At 36.3% G+C, this 21,080-nt stretch overlaps 1 protein-coding gene across 1 annotated transcript in view; it reads left to right on the top strand.

Annotated features, from left to right (window-relative positions):
- The window catches only part of FBXO11 (F-box protein 11), an 88,645-nt gene that overhangs the window by 53,752 nt on the left and 13,813 nt on the right, over window positions 1-21,080 (top strand). Inside the window, exons 2-11 of the mRNA XM_045077812.1 lie at window positions 8,180-8,307; window positions 8,448-8,529; window positions 8,936-9,080; window positions 10,385-10,514; window positions 11,199-11,282; window positions 11,361-11,493; window positions 14,232-14,338; window positions 14,431-14,542; window positions 14,630-14,736; window positions 14,830-14,967. Of these exons, the coding sequence (XP_044933747.1) occupies window positions 8,180-8,307; window positions 8,448-8,529; window positions 8,936-9,080; window positions 10,385-10,514; window positions 11,199-11,282; window positions 11,361-11,493; window positions 14,232-14,338; window positions 14,431-14,542; window positions 14,630-14,736; window positions 14,830-14,967 (1,166 nt within the window). The remainder of the gene's footprint in view (window positions 1-8,179; window positions 8,308-8,447; window positions 8,530-8,935; window positions 9,081-10,384; window positions 10,515-11,198; window positions 11,283-11,360; window positions 11,494-14,231; window positions 14,339-14,430; window positions 14,543-14,629; window positions 14,737-14,829; window positions 14,968-21,080) is intronic.

The raw sequence follows: 21,080 nt of genomic DNA, 5'->3' as shown, positions 1-21,080 counted from the left end.
ATAGTAGTAGTTTCTTGTAAGCCTTTAAGATAGTTAAGTATATAAAAATTAAGGTGTTCGTCTAGCTTCAGAATGTATATTAAGTCTGTTCTTTTGTTGAAATGAATCCTACTACAAAATTTTGATCATATTTAGTGTCCTGGAGTTCAAAGATTATTTTTAGTTAAAAAAGTGTGCTTATTTTCTAGACCGCTTTACTTAAACCTTAGCTCCTATTAATAGTGAAGACTCTGGTGTATTTGTATAGGGTTTACAGTAAAACCTAAAAAGAATTACAAAATGGAAACGTGTGTGTGTATTTGTATAGCATCCCTTTAAATTGCATGGTACTATCTTTTAGAGCACTGAAAAGGGTTTTTTGTTGTTGTTTAAGATTTTATTTTTGAGTAACTCTACACCTATAGTGGGGCTCACACTCACAACCCTGAGATCAAGCGTCGTGTGGTCTGCTTACTGAGCCAGCCAAGGTGCCCTAGAGCACTGATAAGGTCTTAATAAAAGTGTATGTTTATCCCTGATTTTTTTAAATATAGCTACGAGAATATTAAGAAATAAATTAGAAATGCCATATGTGCAGGTGCCTGGCTGGCTCAGTTGAAAGAGCATGTGACTAGATAGATAGATTTCAAAGAGCATTTTATTTATTTTTTTTTTGAAAGATTTTGTTTATTTATTTCTCAGATAGCATAAGCAGGAGTAAGGGCATAGGGAGAAGCAGGCCTCATGCTCAGCAAGGAGCCTGATGTGATGTCCTCGTTCCAGGACCCTGAGATCATGACCTGAGCCAAAAGCAGATGCTTAACTGACTGAGCCACCCAGATGTCCCTGAGAGCCTGTAACACTTGATCCCTGGGTCATGAGTTCCGGCCCTACACTGGATATAGAGATTACTAAAAAAATAAATAACTTAAAAAATTACATGGATCACATTCTCTTTCTACTTAGATATCGCTGGCTGAGTGTTTCCTAACTGAAAATTACATTTTCTTAAGTTATGGTTGAAATTGAGCATTTTTGGTATTGAGAATTATTTTTATTAGTCTTAGATTACAGCTTGGCATCTAAATATTGGCATTCTAATATTAGATGTAAAGGTGAAACTAAAAGTTAAAATAAATTAACAAAATGTTATTTTGAGGACTTACTTTTAGACTTTGTTGTTGGAACAAACCCATAACTATACTTTATGATTTCTTGATTCTTGGATTAGAGCTAGTTTGACAGTTAACATTAACCATTCATTTTATTCATTGTCTCATTTATTTATTTAACAGTTTTCTGTTTGCTTGCTTCATATGTGCCAAATCTATCTTGGGGAATGCTTCTCCATAATTACAGCAGGGAACAAAAAATAATGGATGTGCATGTAAATGAGCGTATGGAGTTGGAGGTAGAAGGAAATGAAGCAGTACCTGTCCATGTTTTTGTTTTCTGTAAAGTAGTATGTACGGTCATCATAGTTCACTGCTAGTGATGGTTCCTAGGAAAGATTCCTTGAATTGAATAAAACTAAAGTATTCTCCTTAGATGTGAATCCACATTTATTGAGTACTTAATGGACAACAAAGTAGACACTGTGGAAGAATATAAACAAGAGGTTTTGGTGCACCTGAGTGGCTCAGTCGGTTAAGTGTTCTTGATTTTGGCTCAGGTCGTGATACCAGGGTCCTGGGATTGATCCCCGTGTCCAACCCTATGTCAGAACTCTATTCAGCAGAAAGTCTGTTTGAGATTCTCTCCTCCCTCGGCCCCTCCTTTGCTGTCTCTCAAATAAATAAATCTTAAAAAATTTTAAAAGGAGGCCTTGCCCTCAGGGCTTGTATTTTGTTAGGAAAATACGGCATAAACCAAAAAAGTAAGTAACAAGATAAGGCAGCTATGACATACAATATTACAAATTATTATACAATTCTACAGGAATTCAGAAAATAAAAAGAACACTAATGACTAGATTTTTTTTTAAATCCTTCTCCTTTGCTTCTTCTTAAAATAGTGGCCAAGTGATCTTTTCAGAATAACCACATTTTTAAATACCTTCTAGCACTTTAACTTACTCTTAGAACAATCAGTGGTAACTTATTATGAGAACTGTATAGAAATTTAGCATAGATTCTTTACCTCAGCGCAAGTAAGAATTTAATACATTTAATACATTTCTTCTAGAACTGAGCTTTGAGTGCTTCAGTACAGGACAGTGTTTACAAATGGTAAATTGAGGTTATGGTGGATTATACAATTCAAATTATGTAGTTTCGTGTATTTGTTTGGTGTGAACTTCATGTTGCAGCTGAGTTAACTAACACCTTTTCTTTCCATTAGTACCTCTTAATTCTTTCCTTTTCAGTCTTTAATATTTGTTGTGTTGATGGTGAGAAGGAAAGGATTCTGGGGTGGGTGAGTGAGGTAGGTATCTCTAATAATAAGATCTATAGATTTTAAGTAGGAATTGGAGTGGGGTGAGAGAGAGAGCGTTGTAAAGGATGAAAAGTTTTGAGAATATACTTCTGAGTATTACAGAAACTGCCTGCAACATTATAAACCAAGCTGATAAAGATAAATCATCCCCACATGCATACACACTACAAACATACGGAAATGTAACACAAAACAAAAGCAAAACTGTAAATACATAGCTAAGCTCTAAAGAAGGAAAGAGGAGAATGAAACCAGAAATGAGAGAAGTCAAATCAAAGCAGTAAGTGGGAGTTGGTGCTACTGTATAAAATAGCACAGAGATCTTTTGGTCCTGGGATATATCTCCTAAGGGATCTAGGGCGGAGTTTTAGTGCATATATAGGGATAGGAGATACCTGGTCTTGGTTCTTTTCAAAATAGAGCTAGCACTAAAACCCGGGCATACGGCCTAGAACCTGAAACAGAGTCTGTAATTGTGCAAAAACTTAAGTGACCAGTGATAATCTAAAAAAGAATATAAAGTAAGCTTGTGTAAAATTTTAAAAGAATTTTAAAAAGGGAGGGACGCCTGGGTGGCTCAGTTGGTTAAGCAGCTGCCTTCGGCTCAGGTCATGATCCCAGCGTCCTGGGATCGAGTCCCACATCGGGCTCCTTGCTCGGCGGGGAGCCTGCTTCTCCCTCTGCCTCTGCCTGCCATTCTGTCTGCCTGTGCTTGTTCTCTCCCTCTCTCTCTCTCTGATAAATAAATAAAATCTTTTAAAAAAAAAAAAAAGAATTTTAAAAAGGGAGATGAAGCATGATGATATAATAGGCCTATTTTAAAAAGAAACAGTAAGACTTGAAAAAAGAAAAATCAACTTTCAGAAGCCTGCCTCTCTGCCTATTTGTGATCTATCTCTCTGTCAAATAAATAAATAAAATCTTTTAAAAAAATAAATGATTTTTGGGGCGCCTGGGTGGCTCAGTGGGTTAAGCCGCTACCTTCGGCTCAGGTCATAATCTCAGAGTACTGGGATCGAGCCCTGCATCGGGCTCTCTCTCTCTCTCTGCCTGCCTCTCTGCCTACTTGTGATCTCTCTGTCAAATAAATAAATAAAATCTTTTAAATAAATAAATAAAAGATATTTATTATAAAAATATCTTTTTTTATTTATTTATTTATTTGGCAGAGCACAAGAGGGGGAATGGTAGGCAGAGGGAGAAGCAGGCTCTCCCCATTGAGCAAGGAGTCCAGTGCAGGGCTGAGTCCTGGACCTAGGACCTAGGACCCCAGGAACATGACCTAAGCTGAAGGCAGATGCTTGGAGTCCCCAAAATCTTTTTTTTAAAAAAAGGAAAGAAAATCTAGCAACAAATGGTTAAGAACTAAATCTAAAATGTAATCTAAAAGTAAAAAGTTGAAAATACAAGATTGAAAAATACTAGGCTGACATAAAACACAACAAAAAGCTGTTAGGAAAATACTATCAGGCAAAAATAGATTTATTTTATTTTATTTATTTATTAGAGAGCAGGAGCAGAAGGGGATAGAGAATCTCAGGCAGGCTCCACACACAGCTTGGAGCCCAGCTTGGAGCTCAGGCTCACAACACAATATCATGACCTGAGCTGAAACCAAGAGTTGGACACTTAACCAACTGACTGAGCCATCCAGGCAGCCCTCAGGGAAAAATAGATTTTTAAGGCAAAGCATTATTAAGGATAAAAAGAACCATTGCTTAATGATGAAATAATACCAGGAGTAAGTAAGAAAGTGTACAAAGCAAAATTTTACATATTACAAATAAAAGACTACCTACAGATATAGTGAGAGATTTTCACACGTTTTATTCAGAAGCTAATAAATCAGATCATCACTACCACCATCCCCAACAAAAGTAAACACATGAATTTTGTGAACAACACAGTTAACAGACTTGATCTTTTAGATGTGTTTAAACTTTAAAAAATAGAACGTAGATGTTCCATTCAAGCACACAAGAAACAGAAATTAACCACATACTAAACTATAAAGGGATGATATCACAAATAGGCATATCACATTGGGTACAGTACGGTTCATAGAAAACTTGCTTGGTTTTCCAAGTTTCATTTGAAAGTGGTGTTAGTAGAATAATATTTAAATGAAATAATAGCAAAAACATTTATTGAACACTCAAATAAGCCAGGCACACTGCTGAGTGTTTTGCATGTGTTACTCTATTTAAATCCCTTCAGCCGCCCTGTGAATTACAAGATACTGTTGTCTTTAGTAGATGAGAGAAGTTAGGCTTAAAAATTAAGCCTAATTAAACAAATTAAGCCCAAGGTCTGCTATTGGGTAAAAACCTCTCTTTTTTAACATTACACTGCTTTATACCCCACATTTTAAAAAACATCTTTGTTATTGTAAAATATAGCCAGGTAGAGAAACTCCTAATAAAACAGACAAAGAGGTTATTGAATCATTATTAAGGCATTGAATTATTTCTAAAGTTGGTATTTTAATACCAACAGCTCAAGGAATAGAACTTTGCTGGCCACTGCAATACCCTTTTGAGTGCCCATTCCAATTATAATCCTTTTCTTTCCCTCACAAAGAAGTAGTTTTATGATTTCTTTTTGGTTTTTTCGTTATAATTTTAATAACAGAGTGTACGTTCTCAAGCAGTATGCTTTAGATTTGTTTATTTCTTCCTCACTGTTTTCCCCATGCAGTTTATTTGTTGAAACTGTTAACAGTTTGACCATTTAGAGTTTCTTACAGGTTTGATCATTTTCAGATTAGGTATTTTGGCAAAACTTGGTGAGTGCTGTTGTGTTCTTTCATCAGGAAATCAGTTATGTCTGGTTGTTTTTCTTTTTGTGATATTAGGAGCTATTGATTTTCAGCGGTTAAATCCATTAACTTTAAAGATTGCTGATTTTTATTATTTCTTCATTTATTAGTGAAATGTTTCTCTAGAGAAACTTCATCTCAGCTAATACTTGATTACCTCGTGGCTCAATTTATATAAGAGAGGAAGAATAAATGTTTACTTCCTGTTTTTTACATTTTTTTTTAAAGTGTCATTACTCATGGATTTAAATACATTTTTTTGAGTTCATTTATTCTTATGGATGCTCAAATTATCCCATCTTTGGCCAGTAGGAGCCTCTTCAAGTTAGCTTCCTGCCATCATGGAATTTACATATTTTAGTCAATATATGTATTTATAAGCATATTTATGTAGCTTCAAAACACACACACACTAAACACATTGTGCTGTATATTTTGGGTTTTAATACTTACTATATATTAGCAGCAGTTCCTTATCAGTCTGTATAGAACTGCTTTATATTTTGTCTATTTGTCTAAACCACATAATAGTCTGTTGAATTTATTTAATAGTTACTAATGAACATTTTGATTGTTATCCTGCAATATTATAAACAGTACTATAGTAAATATCCTGGTACGTAGTACTTTGCCCACATGCGTGTAGTACTTGGCCCACATGCGTGAATATAGTTACAGAACCAATTCCCAGAAATGGAAACGCTAAGTAATAATGGCTCTTCCAAATTGCTGTCCTTAAAGCAATTAGAAACTTTTTCCCCCTCATATTATCCTTTGATGATACTAGAATGTGATCATACTTTTTGATCTTTGATAGCCTGCTACATAAAAAATCTCATTGTAGTTTTTATTAGCATTTAAACTTGATTCTGAGTTGTCTTTTTTTATCCTTGGCCTAATTCTCTATTGGATTATTCATCTTTTCCACACCAATTCATAGACATGCAGATATAATAAGGAAATTAGTTTTCTATGATATGTATTGCAAATATTTTTTCCTTATTATGTTGCTCCTTTAATTATGTTTACAGTGTTTCTAAGCAGAATTTTAAAACCTTTTTTTATATTACTTAAATCTATTAGTTTTTTACTATTTATACTTAGAAGAAGAGTAAAAGTACAGTACAAGGAAGGTTCTTTTCCTTTAGATTGCCTTTCAGAATTGGCCAGTTTCTTGTCCCAGCCTGCCTTCTAACGCTTTAGTGTGTATTTTCTACCAAAAAAAAAGAAAAAAGAAACTCTAAATCACTGTACTACAGCTGTTAAAATCAGAAAATTAACATTGACACATTACTGCCTTCTAATCCTTTGACCCCCATTCAAGTTTCACTGATTGTCCTAAGAGCAACTTTTTAGCAAAAGGATCCGGTTCAGAACCATAAGTTGCATTTAGTTGCTTTACCTTTTCTATGTTCTTCATCCTGGAACAGTTCCTTAGACTTTGCTTGACTTTCAAGACTTTGACAGTTTTGAAGGTTATTAAAGCAGATTAGAAAAAATTTAAGTTTTTCTGAAGTTTCTTCAAATTAGATTTAGGTTATATATCTTTACATTTAGGTTATATAAGCCAGAAGTGATGCGGGCTTCCATTACTCTCTTTAATTATTTGACAAATCCTCCTATTGTATTCAGCCAGTCTTCTAGTTCCACCATCCCTTCTTCTTTGTGATGTCCTTCTCTCCCTACTCTTGCTCTGACTCTCCATTTTAGGCCGCTCTCCCACCTGCCTACACCCCACAAACTTCTCTTACTCTTCTTGAGCTCCAGCACTTTTTGCCACAGTTTGAGTCTATGCACTATCTGCCTAGATAACCTTTTCGTCCTACTTGATGTCTGATACCCTGCACTGAGCTGTCCCTCTCTATGGACACTCTCCTCACCCTGCTTTGATTCTGACACCTCTTGCAAGACTACCGTTTCAACCCCCACTTGGACTGTAACCATTGTGGTAGGAAGTCTTCCATTCCCATCGTCAAGTGAACATGCTCCTCACCTTTTTTTAAATGCCTTCCAAAATTTGTGTTATACGTCTTCTCCACTTTAACACTATAAAAAATAATTTTCATTTTCTTTTATTGATTTGACTTTTTTGTATTTATACATGTTCTGGGGCACCTGGGTGGCTCAGTCATTTGGGCGGCTAACTTTTGATATCAGCCGCTGACTTTTGGTTTCAGCAGCTGGCTTTTGATTTCAGCTCAGGTCGTAATCTTGGGGTCCTAGGATCCAGCCCTGTCTTGGGCTCTGTACTCAGAGTCCGCTTCAGGATTCTCTCTCCCTCTGCCCCTCCCCCTGCTCATTCACTCACTCTCAAATAAATCAAATTAAAAAAAATAAATATATATGTATATATATGTTCTACTTTGAAATTTATTGTGAAGTAAGAAATGAAGTCCAGCATTTCTTTGAGATGTTTATCCAGTTGGCTGGAATTTGATTTATTTGACAGAGCGAGAATACAAACAGGGGAAGAAGGAAAGGGAGAAGCTGGCTCCCTACTCAGCAGGGAGCCCTATGTGGGGCTTGATCCCAGGACCCTGGGATCATGACCTGAGCGGAAGGCAGCCACTTACCGACTGAGCCATGGGTGCACCCCAGTTGGCTGGGATTATATATAAACGTTATATCTCAGGGCACCTGGGTGATTCAGTTGGTTAAGCATCTACCTTCAGCTCAGGTCATGATCCCAGAGTCCTGGGATCAAGCCCCACATAGGGCTCCCTGCTGAGTAGGGAGCCAGCTTCTCCCTCTGCCTGCCACCGCCCCCGCCCCGTGTCATTATCCCTTGTTATCTCTCCCCCTCTCTCAGGTTAAAAAAAAAAGTCGTATCTACCTCCTCTCCCCCTAAAACATTTATGAAGTTTCTTAAAAGCATATTGCATCTTAGAGTTTTTTGTTTTTTGTTTAAATGGGTGTCATTTTTCGTGTTGCTTTTGTTTATAACAGATGATGATGTACCTGCAGATATGGTTGCTGAAGAATCAGGTCCTGGTGCACAAAATAGTCCATACCAACTTCGTAGAAAAACTCTTTTGCCAAAAAGAACAGCCTGTCCTACAAAGAGCAGTATGGAGGTAAATTAAAAGTAACTGCTTTTCTTTTAGTAATGAGAGAATTGTTAGAAAGGGAAATGTCACCATTTTTTAAAAAAAAAACAATGCTTATGTGTATGGTAAAAATATTTGCTTAATTAGTTTTCATTTTGTTTTTGAAGGGTGCCTCAACTTCAACTACAGAAAACTTTGGTCATCGTGCAAAACGCGCAAGAGTATCTGGAAAATCACAAGATCTGTCAGGTATTTCCTTTGAGAACACTACGGGTTGTGTTAAATCTTTTTAATTTTGTTGGATACCAAAAAATTAAATATATTTTAGTGGTGCATTTGGAATTGAGAAGATGATATTATAGAATAAGCATGAGAACCCTGAGCTCTCACTCTTTTTTTGACTTTATTGCTTAAAAGTACATTTTATTAACCAGTTTCTGAAATGGTACGTAACAGCTAAAAGAAAGAATACTTAAGTTAGGACAGAAGAACGTTAATGTGTGTGTTATTTATCAAAGCAAAATGTTTATAAAATGATTGTCATCAAAAAATCTATTGATTAGATAAAATGAAAATTAGGTTCTTTAAATAGTGAGAAACTTGTTGCTAGCACAACAAATAGACTGTTATATTCTGTTCGCTAATCTCTTTATAGCAGCACCCGCTGAACAGTATCTTCAGGAGAAACTACCAGATGAAGTGGTTCTAAAAATCTTCTCTTACTTGCTGGAACAGGATCTTTGTAGAGCCGCTTGTGTGTGTAAACGCTTCAGTGAGCTCGCTAATGATCCAATTTTGTGGTAAGTGAAATTTTATTTTATTATCTTGAGATATATTATTTGCCAACCCAAATGCTAAAAGATGGTGGGGAAGTTGAAATAGCGAGTTGGTCGTTCTAGTTGGAATAAAATTAGAACGCTTATAAATTCCAAGTTACCTGTTTATCACAATGTAGGTGGTTGGTCCAAGCAGCATTTATAAAATAATAAATGAAGTACTTTCTGTGCTACTTATCAGTTGACTAGCAACTGAGTGGTTGTGGGAAATGTTTTTCATTTAAATTTAAGCTTTTTAGAAACAGAACTATGTCTAATTTAAAACAGGTAATTCAGTCTGATAGTTTACTGTGAAAGTAAATTTTGATACATCACTTCTGGAAAATAGCTTGACAGTTGTATTCATGAACCTTAAAATATGCATGCCCTTTGGCGTACATTACTCCACGTCTGGAAATTTTTTTGCCTTAGGTCCAAATTTTTTGTAATAGCATGATTATTAGTGGGAGGAAATTAGAAATAATCTAAATGTCCAGCAATATGGGAATGTACTAACAATGTAATTTCTACTTGAAGGGTGGTAATAAAGGCATTTAACAGTAATTTTTACAGAGTTGTTAGTAACATGGGAAAATGCTGTGTTCTAAAAAAGTTTTTGAAAAGAGCAGAATACAACATTTTAGATGTTATATAATCACAATTCTAATAAATGAAACTATCTATAGATAACAAGACTGGAAGGAAACACTGTTTTGTACAGGAAGTGATAATAGTTCCTATGACTACATTTCTGAGATTTAATGGTTTTTGATAACAGGATGTAAATGAACTGAAGATACATGAAGAGTTGGGTGCCTGGGTGGCTCAGTTGGTTAAGCAGCTCCCTTCAGCTCAGGTCATGATCCCAGAGTGATCGATTTATGCATCAGGCTCCTAGCTCCATGGAGAGTCTGCTTCTCCCTCTCACCTTTTACCCTCTCATGCTCTCTCTCACTGTCTCTTTCAAATAAATAAATAAAATCTTTAAAAATATATATATGAAGAGCCCAAAGTATTCTGTTGAAAGCCATTCTTTTAATAATAACTGTGTATGAGCCTTTCACAGTATGGGTGGCCTTTTTCCCCCCTAAATAAATTTTGAAGAATTGACACTTTATTTTGGGAAATGGACTATTTTTTATTATATGTAGTTACATTGTTTTTAGCAAAAAACTATTTTACAGTTAAAATTTTGCCTTTTTAGATTCTTACATGTTTTTGAAGCATCAGGTAATTTTTTTAGTTGTTTAAAGTACTTTTTATGAAGAAATCTTTCATTCCTCCAACAGGAAACGATTATACATGGAAGTTTTTGAATATACTCGCCCTATGATGCATCCTGAACCTGGCAAATTCTACCAGATTAATCCAGAAGAATATGAACACCCAAATCCCTGGAAAGAGAGTTTCCAGCAGTTGGTATGAACTATAAATAGAACATACTGATTTATATTCATAAATAAAAGTTTCTTTTAAAAAAAATTAAACTCAAGAATAGGTTTCAGGCCAGTGAAAATAACCAGTCAACCAAATGTTCAACAATTCTTTCACTACTAATGTATTTATTAATAATTTAAGCAGTGGCAATAAGCAGTGAGAGCAGTTACACTTTTTATGGGTCTGTTTGAACCTTTCTTAAATTATTAGTGTTCAGTAGTTGTTTTAATTTTTATATGGTCCTTTATGAGTAGTTCTCAACTGGGGGTGATTTTGCTCCACAGGGAACATTTGGCAATGTCTGGAAACATTTTTTGTTGTCACACTGGAGAAGAGGATTCTACTGATATCTAGTGGGTAGAGGCCAGGGATGCTGCTTAACATCTTACAGTGATGCATAGAACAACCCCCAACAAAGAATTACTGTCCCAAAATATCAGTAGTGCTGAGATTAACAAATTTTGTCCTTTCTTACTGGATATTAAGTCATAAGCTGTTTCAGATTTTAAATTGTACTGTGCAATAGAAAATTAGTTAGAATAATTGATAATTGTTTTCAGTATTTAATAAAAAGTATACAGTATTAATTTAGAATATGTTTACATTAGTAGTCAATGTTTGTTTCTGGTTTTTTGTTTTTTGTTTTTTGTTTTTTTAACATTTTAGTATAAAGGTGCACATGTAAAGCCAGGATTTGCTGAACATTTCTACAGTAATCCTGCAAGATATAAAGGAAGAGAAAATATGTTGGTATGTTTGATTTGTATTTTTATAAGACTTAAAATGGTAATCTTTCAGTTCTGTGCTGACACTTTTATTTTTTTCTAGTATTATGATACAATTGAAGATGCCCTTGGTGGGGTACAAGAAGCTCATTTTGATGGACTTATCTTTGTTCATTCTGGAATATACACTGATGAATGGATATATATTGAATCTCCAATCACCATGATTGGTGCAGGTATACTGAAATGCATTGTCATTAAAATTTTAATGTATTTTTTACATGATGGGTTTTTTAAATGGACTTAAAATCCGGGTGAACATTTATAATAGCTTGATGGTTAGAAAAGAATAGGAATATTACCTCTTGCAGTGAAAACATGAGGGTTCAAAAAAAAAGGTGAGGGTTCAGAAATTACAGATGTATCTTTTTTTTTTCCCCATTTTGTTTTAAGAGAGAGATAGAGAGATGGTTGGGGGGTAGAGGGAGAGAGAGAATCTGAAGTAGGGGCTCAATCTCACAACCCTAAGATCATGACCTGAGCCAAAATCAAGAGCTGGACGCCTGACTGAAGCACCCAGACGCCTCAGTTTCTTTTTCTGTTTTTTTAAGATGTGTATCTTGATATCTGTAGTTTGTCCAGTGCCTTAGTTATTCAGTAAGGAAAGAAAGTTACTTGTTTTATCTTTCATTTAAAAATAAATATGGTTACTGTTTCTATTGCTGTTTTTAATGAAACAGATGTCCTTGGTAAATTTTTTCATAGTGGCTCAAAGCTATTTTTTTTTTAAGATTTTACTTATTTACTTGACAGACAGAGATCACAAGCAGGCAGAGAGGCAAGCAGAGAGAGAGGGGGAAGCAGGCTCCGCGCCAAGTAGAGAGCCCGAGAGGGGGTTGATCCCAGGACCCTGAGATCATGACCTGAGCCAAAGGCAGAGGCCCAACACACTGAGCCACCCAGGCACCCCTCAAAACTATTTGTATAGTCAAGTTTCTAAGAATAAAGGTACTGAAATAGTTGTTGAGGACTGATCAGTCATTTCAAGATTTGTATTGATTTTTTTAAGGACACAGTACATGGACCATCTTAAGATAGCTAGTAATTATTACTTGCTATTAAAATTTGCATTTACTGCCCCTTCTGCTTCCCTCCCCCATTTCCACCACAGAGAAAAGGGGAAGAGGGTATAGAAAATCTTACTTAGTGATTTGTAGTATCAAATTTCCAAAGCAGTTATCAGATTTCCAAATCAGGGCCAGTACTGAAAATAAATTTAAATTAGGACATTTCTCTCTTTCTCTACCCACTCATCATCCCCTTCTCCTTTCCTTTCCCTGAACTCTTTTTCTGGTGCTGCTGGAAGTGAAACCATTTTTTAGTATGTCATTGTATTTGATAAAAAATACTATTAGAAGTTTAAACATTATTAGAAGTATTGTTGGCGCACCTGGTGGCTCAGTGAGTTAAGCCTCTGCCTTTGGCTCGGGTCATGATCCCAGATCGAGCCCCACATCAGGCTCTCTGCTCAGGAGGGAGCCTGCTTCCCCCTCTCTCTCTCTGCCTGCTGCTCTGCCTACTTGTCTTCTCTGTCTCTCTGTCAAATAAATAAAATCTTAAAAAATATATATTGTTATACATGAATTTGAGTATGATGGTAGTCAAAGAATACTCACATTAAATATGACTGCCTGTAGTGAAGCCAGTGAAACATAGTTACCTCATAAAATGATCATTATTTTTACCTACTCAGTACTAGTATTTTTTTTTAAAGCTCCCTCTCCATATCATGCTAAATAAAACAAGGCAGAGAAAGAAGTAGCAAGTGACTTCACTTACATGTTGAATCTAAAAAACAACGATGAAAAAGAAACAGACGCATACAGAACATATAGGTGGTTTGTAGGAGGGAGATGGGTGGGCAGATGGGCGAAAAAGGTGAAGGGGATTAAGAAGTGCAAACTTGCAGTTATAAGATAAATGTCAGAGGAGGAAAAGTATAGCATGGGGAATATAATCAGTAATATTATAATAACAGGGTGCCCAGGTGCGTCACTTCGTTGGTGTCTGACTCTTGATTTTGGCTCAGGCCATGATCCTCAGGATCCTCGGGGTTCTGAGCCCAGCGGGGAGTCTTGAGGATTCTCTTCTTCTCTCTGCCCCCTCCCCACTTGGACATGTTCTCTTTGTCTCTTAAGTAAATAAATCTTTAAAAAAATAATAATAAATTTGAATGATCACAGAGACTTAACCATAGTGAGCATTTTGTAATGTATACAGTTGTCAAGTTGCTATGTTTTACACCTAAAGCTAATATGTCAACTATACTTCAGTTGAAATTTTTCTTAAAAAATGAAAATAAGCCCCACTCAAAAAAGTACCCAGCCTTAAAAACAATAAAAAAGTTTCTGTATTATTAGTTTTGTTTTTTCTTTTTAAAGATTTTATTTATTTGACAGATCACAAGTAGGCAGAGAAGCAGACAGAGATAGAGGAAGAAGCAGACAGAGATAGAGGAGGAAGCAGGCTCCCTGCTGAGCAGAGCACCTGAGTGGGGCTCAATCCCATACCCTGGGATCATGACCTGAGCTGAAGGCAGAGGCTTTAACCCACTTAGCCATCCAGGCACCCCATGTATTATTAGTTTTATGACAGAGTATTTTTACTAATTAAAAAATTGAATTTTAGGGGTGCTTGGGTGGCTCAGTCATTAAGCAGCTCCCTTCGGCTCAGGTCATGATCCCAGGGTTCTGGGATCAAGCCCCACATCCAGCTCCCTGCTCAGCCAGGAGTTTGCTTCTCTCTACCGCACTCCTGTTCGTGTTCCCTCTCTCTCGTGCTCGCTCACTCTCTCTCTGTCAAATAAATAAATAAAATCTTACCCCCAAAATTGAATTTTATTTGAATTTCATCTGATAAATAATGTGATTTAAAAAAAATAAAGATAATATGTTTTAAAATATCTTCCCCACAGCACCTGGAAAAGTAGCAGATAAAGTTATTATTGAAAACACTAGAGATTCAACCTTCGTCTTTATGGAAGGTTCTGAGGATGCTTATGTTGGATATATGACAATAAGGGTAAGGAATTTTAAGAGTTAGAATATATATATGTTTAGATCATTTAAGGCAGTGGTTCATACAGAATTTCAAACAAAATTTCTACTTTTCAGTTTAATCCTGACGACAAATCTGCTCAACACCATAATGCACACCACTGCTTAGAGATTACGGTAAACTGTAGCCCTATTATTGATCACTGTATTATCCGAAGTACATGTACAGGTTAGTGTGTTTCCCTTATGTTTTATTATAAAATGAGTCATTGTGTTGTTGCCCAGTAGGTTTTTAAATAAATAATTTTTCTTACAGTTGGCTCTGCAGTATGTGTTAGTGGTCAAGGAGCATGTCCCACTATCAAACACTGTAACATCAGCGACTGTGAAAATGTTGGACTTTATATAACAGATCATGCACAGGTATTTTTAACTTTTACAGGTTTTTTCTTTCTAAAAGTTGTTTTTTTTTTTTTTAAATTTCTGTTAATACCTACTTCTGATTAATTGTTGTAGGGAATATATGAGGATAATGAAATTTCCAATAATGCTTTAGCTGGGATTTGGGTTAAAAATCATGGAAACCCAATTATTAGACGGAATCATATCCATCATGGACGTGATGTTGGTGTGTTCACATTTGATCATGGCATGGTAAGAACATTTATTCTTAATAGAAAAACTGACTTAATATCAGTTTAATTTCTTTTTTCTTTCGTCCTTTTTTATTAAAAGATAATTATTTTTTTAAGTAATCTCTGAATACCTGTTGGGAGGCTCCAACTCAAAATCCAGAGATCAAGAGTCACATGTTCTACCACCTAAGCCAGCCATGTGCTCCTTATCAGTTAAATTTCAAATAAGTTGCTGGATTTTCTCATCACCAGACTAGGTGAATTAAAGAATACAGGTTTAAAAGAAATTTCAGGGGGTGCCTGGGTGGCTCAGTGGGTTAGGCCGCTGCCTTCGGCTCAGGTCATGATCTCAGGGTCCCGGGATCGAGTCCTGCATCGGGCTCTCTGCTCAGCAGGGAGCCTGCTTCCTCCTCTCTCTCTCTCTGCCTGCCTCTCTGCCTACTTGTGATCTCTCTCTGTCAAATAAATAAATAAAATCTTTAAAAAAGAAAAAAAAACTTTAAAAGAAATTTCAGCACATTTTAAAATCAGTATGCAATATTCTGTAAATTAATGAATCTAATAATATGTGCATGTAGAGAAGATGTAGTCCTTAGGGAATTGGTGTAATCTTTGATGGCAGTAAGATCTAATCCAGTAGTTCTCAAATATCATTGTGCATAAAAGTCACCCAGATTAGGGGTACCTGAGTAGCTCAGTCAGTTAAGTATCTGCCTTCATCTTGGGTCGTGATCCCGGGGTCCTGGGATGGAGCACAATGTCAGGCTCTCTGCTCAGCAGGGAGCCTACTTCTCCCTCTCCCTGTGCCTGCTGTTCCCCCTGCTTGTGCTTCTCTCTTTCTCTTCTTTCTCTGTCAAATAAATGAATGAAATCTTTAGGGATAAAAAAATCACCCAGATTGAGTAAATATAATGTAATATAATATAATGGGGACCAGGATATGCATCTTTAATAAGCACCATAAGTGAGTTGAATGCAGGCTGTTTTGTAGGCTACAGTTGAAGAATTAGTGGTTTCATTAGAAGTTTGACTTCATTTTATTCCTCTTAAAATTTTTTTGGCAGAATTTTAGTAAGAGATATAATGGTAATATCAGTTCTAAAACTCAACGCAGTGATTAATTAGGCATGTTTATGGATGATACTATATTTTAAGTACTATTGTGTCATTTTACACAAGTTTCAAGAGATGCAACTTTTTTAGCTCTTTTAGGCCACTATTTCAAAATAATGCTCTTTGGTGTCTGTTCAGGTATTCTTTTCATTTAATGGCTAATCTTCATTGAGGCAATTTTCAAGTCCTGTTACAACTTCGGCAACATTTTTTGTTAGGGAGTTAGAGATGGGTGAGGAGGTGATGGTATGGTGGCCAAACAGGATTGTGCTGAAGTTTTGGGTTTTGGGGGGGTTTTGTTTTCTTTCATTTTTGTTTTTGGTTTTTAATTTTTTTTTTTTTTTAACTTTTCTGAAACCTCCTTGTGGTGAAGTTTTATTGCTATTCTATGAATCAGGCAACAGGGAATTGTTGGATTCACATATACAGATTGTCAGTTAATGAAGGAAACTTTTTAAATTTTTGTTGTTTGTGCCTAAAACCTTAATGTAGAATCCTTTTTTAAAACTAAACTAGACCAAGAGGGAGTACTCCTCTATGAAGTTCTGATTAGATCTAAGTAGTTTTAGCCACCTAATGCCATCATATTCCTGGGGTACTTGGAACCTGAGAAGCACAGTTCACTTAAAATGTAGGCTTGGGGGGTGCCTGGGTGGCTCAGTGGGTTAAAGCCTCTGCCTTCAGCTCAGGTCATGGTCCCAGAGTCCTGGGATCGAGCCCCACATCCGGCTCTCTGCTCAGTGGGGAGCCTGCTTCCCTCTCTTTCTGTCTGCCTCTGTGCCTACTTGTGATCTCTGTCTGTCAAATAAATAAATAAAATCTTTAAAAAAAAAATGTAGGCTTGGGGTATGCCTACATTTTATTTGGTTAAACATCTAACTCCTGCTTTCTGCTCAGGTCATGATCTCAGGGTCATGAAATTGAGCCTACATCAGGCTCTGCACTTAGCACAGAGTCCGCTTAAGATTTTCTCTCTTGGGTGCCTGGTGGCTTAGTCGTCAGGTTGTGATCTGGGGATCCTGGGATCAAGTTTCTCATTGGGCTCCCTGCTGCACAGTAACTATGCGTCTCCCTCTTCCTCTGCTTCTCTCTCTCTCTCTGTTTCTCATGAATAAATAAAATCCTTAAAAAAAAAAAAAGATTCTCTCTCTCTCTCTCCCTCTCCTTCTGCCACTCCCCACCCCTATGCACGCTCATGTGGTCTCTCTTAAAAAATTTTAAAAAGTAGGGGCGCCTGGGTGGCTCAGTGGGTTAAAGCCTCTCTCTTTGGCTCAGGTCATAACCCAGGGTCCTGGGATCGAGCCCCACATTGGGCTCTCTGCTCAGTGGGGAGCCTGCTTCCTCCTCTCTCTCTCTGCCTGCCTCTCCACCTACTTGTGATCTCTGTCAAATAAATAAATAAAATCTTTAAAAAATAAAAAATAAAATAAAAATTAAAAAAGTAGGCTGTAGCTTGGACCTATCAGTAAGAAAGCAGAGTGGGGGTATAATAAATAAATATAATAAAAAGAAAGCAGAGTGGAGATGACCACTTGCCCCCCCCTCCAGCTGAAATAAAGAAATTGACATTTCATGGCACATTGTACTTCTTTTTTCCCAAGAAGTAGGGAGCATGGGTATTATAGTCTGGAAGGCAAAGGTATGGAAGATGTCAAAACATAAGAATCTTGAAAATCTCCCCTCCCTTAGAGGCCTGTATTAGCTATAGTTCTATTGGCTCTCTTATTTTGTAATGGCACTATACTATGCTAGTATTTCTTTGCCTGTGTCGCCCTTAGACTTTGCCCCAGAGTATCATATATTTTTTAAAGATTTTATTTATTTATTTGACAGAGAGATCACAAGTAGGCAGAGAGGCAGGCAGTGGTGGGGGAAGAAGCAGGCTCCCCACTGAGCAGAGAGCCCAGTATGGGGCTCAATTCCAGGACCCTGAGATCATGACCTGAGCCAAAGCATTACAGATTTGTAAGGGAAGGATGAAAATTCAAATCTAATGTCTTGGGCCTATCATTTGTTTTAGTATTGTGACACAACCCTTTAAAATCCTTTGGTAGAATGTTCTTCCCATTTTAGGTATTCTTTTGGCTTGTCTTCTTTGTGTTGACAGCCCATGATTGGTAGTATAACATCACTGAAGATAATCTTTTTAAAATTCTGCTTTCTTTTCTGTAGAACTTCAAAGAATATCAGAATAAACATTTAAAACTAGTCTCTCTACTGTCTACTTTCTTTAAATATACATATTTATTCTCTGAATTTTTGTTCCTTTTTCTCTCCTGTTGAGATACTTAAAATGTAAATTTCTAAATTCATAAGAATGAATCATAAAAGATTTTGTACTCTTTTATTTTTAAGAATTGTTTATGTAAAAATACTACATGCACAAGTATAAAGGACACCTCTAGGACATCACTAGGGCACGACTAGCATTTGTCATTGTTAGCTTCATGTTTAACTTTGAAGTATGAACTTCCCCTGTGAAAAATGAGAAATTAAGCACTTTATATTTCAGCCTGTCTCCATCCCATCACTTAAATTCTTAACTTTTTTTTTTTAAGATTTTATTTATTTATTTGACAGAGACACACAGCAAGAGATGGAACACAAGCAGTGGAAGTGGGAGAGGGAGAAGCAGGCTTCCTGCTGAGCAGGAATCCTGATTTGGGGCTCAATCCCAGTACCCTGGGATCATGTTCTGGGCCGAAGGCAGACTCTTAACAACTGGACCACCTAGGCACCCCTTTGTTCTTAACTTGTCTTACATAAAGGTTTATAACTTTTACATTCCTATAGTTATTGGTCAATATTTATTCTGTATTTGTTTACCTTTAGTCCTTTTATAATAATTCCTTCATTGCTGAATTTTTTTATTTTTTTAAATAAACATAAAATGTATTTTTATCCCCAGGGGTACAGGTGAATTTTTTTTTATTTTGATTAATTCTTTGTATGGCTGAATTTTCTCATCTAGCCATTCATTATTTGCTTATTTTTAAAAGAATGATTTATAGGTATTGTAGCTTGAATTCTTGCCATTTGAGAATGGCTATCTATTACTTTTTAACTTGGCTCAATATACATATATATTTTTTAAGAATTTATTTATTTATTTGGGAGAGGGAGAATGAGAGAGAGAGCACGAGTGTAGAAAAGTCAGCAGGAGAAGCAGACTCCCTGCCAAGCAGGGAGCCCAGATGTGGGACTGGATCCTGGGACTCCAGGATCGTGACCTGAGCTAAAGGCAGTCGCTTTGACCAACTAAGCCACCCAGGAGCCCCAATATACATAATTTTGATTATACTTTTTTCCCCCTCTACATTTTGTGGTCCTGTTTATATTTCTAGCATTAAATGTGGCTGACAAGGAGATCATTTTGGTTTTTGTCTGAGATTATCTTTTTTTTTTTTTTTCTTGTGATGATTTGCTTTTCTACTTCAGTATCCATAATGTAGGTTTCTGTTATTGTTGACCTTGTGTTGTTTTGCTGGTTTTCTTGTCCATATGTTCTTTGGAAACTTGGCTATGTATTGCTTTGTTCTTTAAGTTTTATGTGATTTCCTCAAATCTGTGCCCCTTACTATGTGTCCATAGTTTTGTCTTGTTTTTTTCCCCCCACAGTGTGGTTTTTAATCCCTAATTTTTAATGTAATTTGTTTTACAGAATTTTTCTAACATACATAAAAAAGAGAATAGTATAGTGAATGAATCCCCATGTATGCAGTCTCCATCTTCAACAGCTATCAATTCATGGCCAGTTTTATTTCATCTATATTTAACCACTCTTTACTGTCTTCTCTACTCTCTAGATTATTTTGAAGCAAATCCTGGACATCATCATTTTCTCTGTAAATATTTTAGCATGCATCTTTAAAAGAGGAGGATTCTTTAAAAAAAAAAAAAAAGAAAAGAAAAGAAAGAAAGAAAAAAATAAAAGATGGGGATTCTTTCTTTTTTCTTTCTTTCACATAATGACAATGCCAGTCTCATTCCTAAAAACAATTTTTCTATCATTGTTCACAAGTTCCCAGAAATCTTTGTTTAATATTGAATCTATTGCAGAGTGTTATTTTTGTAAAATATAATTAGAATGCCATAGCAGTGCCAAATTGCTATAAAATTTTGGAGACCTTCTAAATTTATGAATTTAACACATGACAGATTGACAGATGACAGATTATCTATATTGAAATGTCGCTGCCTCTCTCGCCTTTCATTTTCCTTTGCTTTGAATAGCCTCACTTAAATAGGAAGCATAAGTTTTAGAGGATAAAAATTGCACATTAGTGTACATTTTTGCTCACATTTACTTCTTGTGCCTGTGTTATTTCTCTGAAAATAATATTGTGGGAGTGTTTCCTTTCCATGTTCTGTTCATGCCACTAGATCTGATCACCTTAAAGATCATTAGCTGGGCTTATGAGAACCTTCAGTTACTTGGGGAAAACATTTTATTGGATGACCCCAGAAAAACCATTTCTGTCCTATCAAAAGATACCAAATTGCTAAGAGCTTCTTCTATATTTAAAATAAGGGCTTGGGACACCTAGGTGGCTCCTGGGTGGCTCAGTCTAAGTGTCTTCCTTCAGGCCAGGTCATAATCTTACGGTCCCGGGATTGAGCCCAGCATTGGGCTCCTTGCTCAGTAGGGAGCTCCTCTCCCTTTTCCTCTGTCCCAACGCCCTACTGTCTCTCAAGTAAATAAAATCTTAAAAAAAAAAAAAATCCCTGCTTTTGGAGTTTTGTTAATATATATTGGAATTTTCATGGTTTGCATCTTACAAGGCAGAGTAGAATTCTGTCTATATCATGCTTACATTTCTGAATTACTATGACATTTTACACTAAAAGCATCTCTTAAAATGAATACATTTTATTAAAACTTACCTTGGGATGCCTGGGTGGCTCAGTTGTTAGGCATCTGCCTTTGGCTCAGGTCATGATCCCAGGTTCGAGCCCCACACTGGGCTTCCTACTCCTCAGGAAGCCTGCTTCTCCTTCTCCCACTCCCCCTGCTTTTGT

Source organism: Mustela putorius, unplaced genomic scaffold (genome assembly GCF_011764305.1).
Source record: "Mustela putorius furo isolate JIRA1106 unplaced genomic scaffold, ASM1176430v1.1 tig00000224_pilon_pilon_pilon, whole genome shotgun sequence".
Classification (NCBI taxonomy): Eukaryota; Metazoa; Chordata; class Mammalia; order Carnivora; family Mustelidae; genus Mustela; species Mustela putorius.
This window is presented reverse-complemented; position numbering and strand designations above follow the sequence as displayed.